Below are 9,659 nucleotides of genomic sequence, written 5' to 3'. Positions count from 1 at the left end.
TCTCTCTCTCTCTCTCTCTCTCTCTCTCTCTCTCTCTCTCTCTCTCTCTCTCTATTCCTTTTCTCTTTCTGACGCTTAGCAGTCCTTCTATTTTTTTAACGTATGTAGGGTAAGGTCAGAAGTCCGATTTTTGTGATATCGTATCTACGGGACACGCGGGCATGTCGTGGATGTGAAAATGTCGTCAAATATTTTTTTTCGTTTTTTTGTTTTTTTTTTTTTTGTCGTAAATGTTGAAAACATTCTAACGAAACGGAATAAAGTTTAGTTAAATAGGTCACCTTCATGGAAATCTTTTCTTTTGTTTTTTTTTCTTTCGTTTTGTCCATTACTTACCCCCTTTAATTCTTTTCCTTCTCTTCTTGCCATCATATCTTTCTTTCTCAGATGTTCGCGCTTGTTCAAGTGATTTTTTCCAAAGAAATATGATGTTCTTTTTTCCTATCTTTCTATTTCGAAAATGTTCTAAAGGGGTAAGAAAAAGCAAACACGACTAGGGGAAAAGAGAAGAGAGATTCCTCTCGCGTTTTTTCACGCGTTGACGTCACGTTTTCTCCTTTCATTCCACAACCGAGGAATGAATCATTTCTCATCTTAGTCCTGTTGGCAGCAGCTTTGCACAGTAACATTCTTCTCTTAACGCACGTTTGACGATAGTATGCACGATGAGAGAATGTTCCTAACTTTCTTTAGGAAACTGCTCCATTACATTTATCTGTCTATTTCTTTCTCCTTGTCTTTTTCTATCTTTCGTCTCTTTCGTTCGGAACAAAAGAGAATGCATTCGAAATGTCTCACTTTGGCATTTCGGTTCTTCTAAAACTCTTGTTTGAGTTTTCCCTTGCAAGGTCGTGTTATCTTTCAACTAACTTCCTGCACATCGTAGGTGTATTTACGTGCTACCACAAATTTTACATTTACTTTGTTTCCCTCCACTTTTGTATCGTTGAAAATAATACAGAATTTTCGAATTCGGTTATATTTTTGTCTTTATCGCGTGATCAGTTTTCCAACACTCTTGCACCCCGAGGAAATTAATATTTGTATATTTTTAACACAACAGTTATTCTAACTCGTACAATAAATTTTCTATTTTCAAATTCTTCCAAACATTAGATTTACATTCCCTTTTCTTAGAGTATTTCTGACAATTGTGTCGTTAAGTGTATGTGATGTAACAGTTTAGTTAATTCGTCTAAATTTGTCGAAAGTTTATCTAAGCTCTTCCTTTCTCTTTATCTCTCTCTTTCTCTGTTATATGCACACAAGTTCGTCAAGGCTTCTCTTTAAACAATGACATCTATGCACAATTAGTAACATCGTCGTTCCACGTTTCGTTTAGTTCGAGCAATAACTCGAAACGTTCAGCATAGAGAACTTTATCGAAGATCGAGGATATTATCTGTTAGTACATTGAATACCCAACGCGTAATTGTTTAAGCAACTATTCACCTATAATTCCTCGTTAAGATAATGGATCTCCAATAACAGTATTCGATTATGAACGGTTACGATAAAATTTTAACTTGACTATACTATACGCCAAACATTGGTATGTGTCAAAATAAAAAATAATAAGAAATATTAATGTGTAAGATCACACAAATTTGTTATTCTTTCGTGGATTTCTATCGATAAATCTGAAATAATAATATTCGATCGTGTCCAAAGTTAAATATAATAACAACGTTGTGCAAATAAAATCTAATCTTTTTAATTACATTTTAGAACACATTGACGTTAGTACAAATAGAAAAGAATAAGAAATAATAATTGAAGATTGCGTTAATCTCTCATTTACATTTCATATTATATTTATTATGTATGCATATGTACTATGAAAATAAAGAAGCAAATCATTCGGATGAAATCGCTAAAGAGAATAGTAGAGTTACTTTGACAAGGTTAATTTTTCAAGACACATATATACTCTGTAAGTACTATATACATATATATATGTATGTAGTACTTGTAAAACATTTAGTATAAATAGTAAAAGACACTTATCTACGAGTGTGTTATCTTCTCGTACGATCACTTTGACGTTTTGTAACGTGTTTAGTAGTTAGTGAAGATTTTTATCCATGTGTTATGTTTTACGTCCATCAAAGGAAACTTTACATTAAACGTGTATAGTAATATATGAGGATATAACGATAGGACGATTTGATAAGCGAGTCAAAAGTGTAGAGTCATTACTTTGAAGTATGTTGCTCTTGAGACTCGTACATATATATACGTATATAGAAATAGCTTTTTTTAAATAGGACTATGGGGTATACGCAACAACTCTACTTTTGACACTTTTTGGCGTGGATCCCGATGTTAGAATTAAGAGTGAGCGAGGAAAAAAGGGGGAATAAAGGGAGAAAAAAGGGAGAGAAAAGGGAGAGAAAGAGAGAGAGATTGCTTAGTTTCGGAGGCCACGTCTGCACTCATCGACACTCGACCCAGTATCCGTAGGAACGTGGCAAAAAAAGAGATACTAAAGGATATAAGCCAGTCTCTACCATTATAAAATGTTTAAGAATTAGAACAAACATCGCTTCGAGCTAAAAGAATAGTCAGCAAGAATCGAAGGACGAACGATGCAATTTTCTATCTTACTATTTTATCGACTTACGTATGTGTAGATGATTACCGGCACATTGACAGTGGATTCAGTCAAAAAATTCAAAAGAAAATAGTTTTCAAATGTATTCCATATACAGGATAGAACAGTAATAGTAATAGGGGAATAAATGAAGACGAAGATTGAATATAACATTATTTTATCCATTGCTTCGTTTTCAAAAAAATCGATTTTCAAATTTGAATAATTGAATTTGTATGTGGATGCATTATTCATAATGAATATATGTATATAAGGAGAAGAAAGTTTAGAATTTCAATCATTTAATTTAATGTTTCTTTGCAGTTATGTAATTTAAAATATTATAGTTTGAAAGAACAATTAATGGTAAACGTTCGGACTTATATTTAACTCGTTTTTCTTATTAGTTTAATAAGAAATATAGGAGAAGAAGAAGCTAAACAGTTTACGTGTCAGTGTCGGTTGAAGTTCTTCTTACTAGATTTTAAATAATTAGCATGTTCGCTAATGAACACTTTACAAGTTACTTATAACGTATAAATTAGTTTTTATATACGTTCTTATATAATATATATATATATATATATATGTAATAAATATATTAATATTAGATGTACTTCATGTTCTCTTCATGTTCTCTTCACGTTATAATTGACAATAATTACGAATTGGAAAAAGAAGATATTAACAATGAATAATTATCAATTGTTATTAGCGTTAAAAACCATTTAGGAAGTTTCTCATTTCTATCGTGAGAATTTTACGATCTCTTGCGAATTTAATTAATGATTCATTTCGAATTATAATAATTGGATATTCTCGCGTAATAAAATAAATAAACCTATACATAGACATCCATCAAGCAATGAGAAAATAAATCAATCAAATAATAAGCAACAATCGAGTCGTTTTGGAAATTCTCTTTGAATTGTTATATTATCTTGTTTCGTTTTTTTTTTATTATCAAGATCGTAAAAATAGTTCTTAATCAATTATTTACGTAATCCCGGTTCGATATCTAATTAATATTATAACGTAAACTGGAATGATCGTAATTCGATAATTTTATTTCTAATCAAACTAAATTGCTAATACGTAGTTAGTCCTAGTAGGCGACTAATAACAAACAATGTTCAATTTAACGATATTCGTGTTAGTCGAGTATCGGTACTAGAGGGATAGATTTAGGCAAGAGATCCAAATCAGTTCATTTCGAAGCTGGTTACTCGCAGGGTGGTCTCCCCGTTAATTAGAAAGTTCATTACCACGACGCGTTAATAACAAGAACGTACATACTCGTGTTTGGATATTTTCGCAGTTTCAGCATCGATAGATTCGAGAGTAAAATTAATTGTAAATGAGAAAGAAACTGGGATAGAAAGAGAGAGAGAGAGAGAGAGAGAGAGAGAGAAATAGTAGGAGGAAATTGTAGTACTCTGACCTTGTTCATATTAAATTACAAATTCATTTCATTTCACCCGAAACATTTGAAATATTCGCAATATTATTCGATTTTATTTATTCCTTAATATTTTCCATAAATAATATAAGAGATTAAATTTGTCGTTCGTTCAATTTTTGTCCCCCCATTTTAATCATGTCGTATGAAAACTACTTAAAATGCATAAGAAATATAATATATAATGAATTTAATCGTAACATTCGTTTATCGATAATTTAACTTAAGATGACTTGATACTTCAAATAATTAGTTTATATTGTGATGAGTAATTAATTTCCATATCACTAAAATGAATAAGTTTTGACTTTATATTGAGAGACGTTTCGTCGAAGTATAATATTAAATGCAATATTTTAATAATTATCAAATATAGAACAATAGAAGAGACAAATAATGATGGCACATTTAAGATCATAAATTTGTGCGTATAATTAATAACCTTTCATAATTAACGAGCAAATAATTTCAGTATTAACAAAATGAAGTGCACTTATAACTGTTAATCTTTAGATAAAAAAGAGACTACATGATAATAATGTGATACTTAAGATAATAAATTAGTTGAAAATATTAATCGTTAGGAGTAAATCATTTTCGTATTGTTACGCCGTTGAGATTAAATTAATAGCCAAATTGGCAATTATTTCTTATCTTTAACATAACAATGATAACAATAATAACAAAGTCATCAATTAGTATTTAATCATTTGAAGAAAAAAAATGATAAAAAGAGAGGAGGAAGAGGTCTAAGGTGGTGGTGGTGATGGTGGTGGTGTTAGTAGCTGACTGAGAGAAACCCGTGTGTGTTTCAGCAGCATCCGAATGCAACCAACAGTAGCGAGACGAGCGTGGGTGGTGTATCGGGTGCATGCGGGAGCAGTGGTATGGCAGGTACAGCGGATGCTGGCTGCAGTAGCAGCAGGGGTGGAAGCAGCAGCGGGGCCGGTGGTGGCGGTGCCGGTGCCGGTGGTGGGCCCGGTACGACCGGACAGGGCTGCGAACAGGTCCCTTCCTCTCATTCGACCAGGGAGAGCCACGCCAAGTTCAGGCACGGCCTACTACAGCTTATGATCCATACGATCGATCCGCTCCACGACGGTCAGTCCCGCGCCGGTATACCAACTCCACACTCTATCACTCTCGCTTGCCAGCTTTCTTGCTTTTTTTTCCCTTAGAACAAAATCCACGCTCTATATATTTTCCTCCGTTTTGTCTTTCTTCCATCTCTATTTGTATTTCTACCCTCTTTTGTTCTTATCCTATCTTCATCTCACACTTATTCTTACATACACACTACTTTTTTATTCTGTATCTTTTGTTTGTTGGTTTGGTAACCAACGCTCATTCGTTCGTTCGTTTCTTCGTCGTGTCGTGGTACCCTTTATTTTCTTTTTTGTCACCTCATCCTCATTCCAGTCCTTAGAAAAACAGCTAAGCTTACGCAGTTCTGCGCAAACGCACAGCACGCTGCGTTTGTTCGTTCTAAAGCATCTTGAAAGTTGTGTCGTCGTCGAGGAGTCGACTTTTCGAGGTACATCTTTTTTTCACTTCTTGTATATTTTTGTTCTATCAGTAGTAGTACCCCTATTGTTGTATATTATTGACGAAGATTTGTAATATATATCGTAGATCGTTCGTAGATCGTTCGTAGATCTTAGTAAGGATTTTATATTATGAAACTTGGATACACGTTGTAAATACAAACCTTTAGAGTAGACTAAAGTTCAGTAACCCTAATAGAAATGAGAATTTCATGAAAAATACGTGTAGATGGAATATAATTGATCGTATTGTTCAAATAGAAATCTTAATTCGCGTATAGGAAGCACGTAATCTGAGGATAAAATTGATTTTGGAGTCGGTCAGACGTCGTATTAAGGAAGGTGATGGTTATATAAATGGGTCAGGTCACGCGGTCGTGGAAAAGAAAAGAGTGATCATCAATTAGACAAGCCTTTCATACGAATCTTCTCAGCGGGATTCAACGTATCCGAGTTGAGAAGGACGTGAAACCATGCGGAACTAACATATATCGACAAGTTCCTCTCTTTCTCTTTCTTTTCCTATCTATTTTTCTTTATTTCTATCTATATCTATATCCATGTAAGTATGCCTATATAGATATACATATATCTCTTCTATTCACCCCCATCCCTATTCGTCTACCACGAAAGTGGAAGAGAATCTTCTCGTGAAAGCACGTCATTAATCTCGATTGCGTGGGAAATGTTCAATACCCGCTAAGAGAGAGAGAGAGAGAGAGAGAGAGTGAGAGAAAGAAACGTGTGTACACAGACATATCCGTGAGTAAAAAACGCTCGGGAAGCGATCTTTTTCCGATGGAAGAAAAAACGAGGAAGAAAAAAGAAGAGAGAGTTACTAGATGTATCTCTTTTTCCTTCACCAACGACATTTTCACGAAGATCGTCGAGAAGGAAAAGCATAGTAAACGATGACGAGTTGATAAAGAGAGAGATAGACACATTGACAGAAAAGAATATTCTTTACCTTCCGTACCAGCTCAAACGAATTTGTAGAACACGTTTTGAGTAGATCCGGAAAAGTATTGGTGAGTTTATATGTCTCTCTCTCTCTCTATCTCTATATGTATGTGTGTATGTATATGTATGTATCGAGACCCTGACCTAGAAAGGTACGTGTATCGATCGAAACTAGCGAATCCACGCTCTCGTGGGCTTGCCTTCCTTTTCCCTTCCTTTAACTTCGTGCCTTCAACGTCATCGAGACACCACGCTGTGCTGACATTCGAGATAACACTGTCACCGACAAAACTCTTTCCCTCCCTCCTATCCACCTTCGTCGCCACCTTGTTCACTTTTTTTCTCTATCTCTTTCCTTCTTGTCTACCCTATTTTTTGGGATATCCCTTTTCTATATAGTTAAGAAGGGGTAAGAGGCTGAATTGGAACATGGTATCCTCGCCAATGATCCTGTGGTAAGCCGATCAGAGTTTCTATTTAATCCAGATTTCACTCCTTTTCCAGCCCTTTTACAACCTAGACTCTTCTCGGTCGATGCTTTTAGTCTAGGCTACGAGACGTTCCACTTTCGCATAAACATCGTCATTCTATAATTCACATTCTCTACCATAGTTGGTTAATTCATTTCGTTTAATTATTTATTCCCTTTCCGTTGTTAACAATTTTTTGGGGGAGAAATTCTACTATATTTTTATCTTATTTTTACTTTTCTTTTTATTCGCAAAGTATGTTTTTTCATAATATCATAGAATATTTTTCATTCCAAAAATTAAAATACAATTAATTAAAAATAATCTGATAGAATAAAAAAAGTGAATTTTTGTATTAGGCAACAAATCACTTCTTCTTAATGCTTTCACAAATGATTCATTAATTATCGTTAGCTTATTTTCTAAAGACGACTAGAATGATGACCTAACAACGATAAGTACATAATACATTCGTGAAAAGGCTATTATGCCTATTTTCCTAATTTTCCAACTGATCGATTCGAACATTTTCGTAGAGTAGAATTGCTCTGTGACTTTAATGCGTCATGATTAAAGTGACAGTTCCACATTTAGACGCGAAATCTTTCATGCAGAATGTAAACCAATCAGGAAAGAGGTCACGAAGAAAAGAAACGACGAGATTTTGTACTTTCGCGAACATAAAGAACGTTCGTAATGTTTTTAGTAAAGTGACATTTATCTAAAGATTTTTTAAGTAGACGCGAGATTATCGGCTTTGTAACGAGTTCAGAATCACAAGTTTCCAAATCTTTTCTGGGATGAAGTTTAATAGAATGGAACGTGCGTGTGTCTGCATAGAAAGGAGAAAGAACGTATTGAAGGATGAATCGTGCAAGAAAAATTGAAAAAAACAGAATAAAAAATTAATTCAATATAACAAGAAGATTCATAGAAAGAAGTGGGAGGTATAATAACAAAATTTTATTCACCCTTTCTTCTTTTTTTTCGTGTACGTTTTAATATCAAGGGACCGAATGAATATCTAGACCTAATATAATATTTAGAAATAAAATTGTAATATACTTGAGATATCTTTGAAGTACTCATAATACGTTAGCGACGTATCGTTGCAGATCTGAACACGAGTTTCTACTTGATCTCTAGTGACTACTTTCCATCCACGTGAGTGAACACGTCGAGTATCTTAACATTCATTGTCAAAATCAACGCATGAGATGTCACTTTCTACTCCCTCTTCTCTCTTATCTCTGAGGAATAATGTTAACAAACGAACCCACGGTGTTCCTTAACTCGTATGCAATTTATTTTGAGTAATTTGAGTTTATCGAGCGAAATGCTCTTTGAGGTTTAAGCCTGAACCTCAGGGGTTCCTTACGAGATCTCTATTTACCTAGTTAATTACGACTAATTGCTTTTCGACTATTTACCTCTCTCTCTATCACATTTACTTTCTCTAAATATTTCTATTTATCGAATATATTTCTTAATCTAATCTATCAATTAAATAATATTTCGTTTTCATATATAACTACATTCATTTATAATCCTTATAACTAATGAACAACTTGTCATGTCAGATAATATTAATAACTTGAAAAAATATACAAGAAAAAAAATACTTCATTAAACTTGGACGATAACTTTGACGAGGATACCTAATGAAATCTTGATTTTACTCTAATCTGATTTATCCCTCTTTTATAGTACACTTAAATATATATTCATTTTTCATTATAATTAGAGTTTTATATTAATAAACCTAGTGCAATTTATTAACGACTCGTTGCATTTAAATATTTTATATTAATTTAAATAAAATGTACTTATATATTTTTTACGCGCAATGATATTTTGGTTAATTTATGTTATTATTTGGACAAGATAAGTCAATAAAAGTTTTTCTTAGTTTTAGAATTTAAGATCGTCGACATTTGAAGAGCGAAAAAAAGTTCTTTTCGTTCTTCGTACTTCAGACGCACTCATAGTTATACGAAGAATACAAAACTCTAGTGTTTACCTGGATGGAACGTAGTCGTGGTGGTGGTAGTAATGGGGAGTTGCATTGTGTGTATACGTGCATTCTGTGTAGCCGTGACAGTCGTCAGCAAATGTTAGGTGCGATCAATCACACGAACTTTTGCATTAGAATTAACTTCTGTCCACGCGAGTTCTTCGTTGAAAAATTCGTGCACTCTTCGGAATACAATCTTCAAATATCGAACGACCGGATATCGGTTAAGAAATATTGTTTAAATAGTAGAACGCGAGCGAGTTGATTGATCTATTTCTACATTTTTTTTGTTCCTTTTTCTACTATCAATTTGTGAATTTAAAAAATTTCTTTTATATCCAATGTTCACACATTTAAATCCACACATTAAAAGCCATTAGTCAGTTGACAAGCACAACCTTCGTCAAGTATTTAATGATTACCTGTAATTACTAAAGACAGCATCGAAATCGGAAGTCGATTGAAACAATATTTGCCTTTAACCAAAGCAAACGGATATTTTCAAGGTTTTTATTTTATTCGTCGGGGAGTCTTAGCTAATGTATGAGATATACTAGCTTACGGAAAATAAAGATGAAAATAACGCGAGAACGCTTGAGAACGTGCTAATAAATCCAAT

The 9,659-nt window shown here is 33.6% G+C and overlaps 1 protein-coding gene across 5 annotated transcripts in view; it reads left to right on the top strand.

The window, feature by feature from the left end:
* LOC106786025 (sodium/potassium/calcium exchanger Nckx30C) overlaps positions 1-9,659 on the top strand; it is a 38,057-nt gene that overhangs the window by 12,005 nt on the left and 16,393 nt on the right. For 2 of the 5 annotated variants that reach the window (XM_014746978.1, XM_014746975.1), the window contains one exon: positions 4,871-5,168. In XM_014746978.1, the coding sequence (XP_014602464.1) occupies positions 4,871-5,168 (298 nt within the window). Of the gene's footprint in view, positions 1-4,867; positions 5,169-9,659 lie in introns of all 5 variants that reach the window. The other 3 variants (XM_014746977.1, XM_014746973.1, XM_014746976.1) reach the window with 2 other exon arrangements.

This window comes from Polistes canadensis, unplaced genomic scaffold (assembly GCF_001313835.1).
Source record: "Polistes canadensis isolate GaletaPanama2010 unplaced genomic scaffold, ASM131383v1 scaffold_63, whole genome shotgun sequence".
NCBI classification, from domain to species: Eukaryota; Metazoa; Arthropoda; class Insecta; order Hymenoptera; family Vespidae; genus Polistes; species Polistes canadensis.
This window is presented reverse-complemented; position numbering and strand designations above follow the sequence as displayed.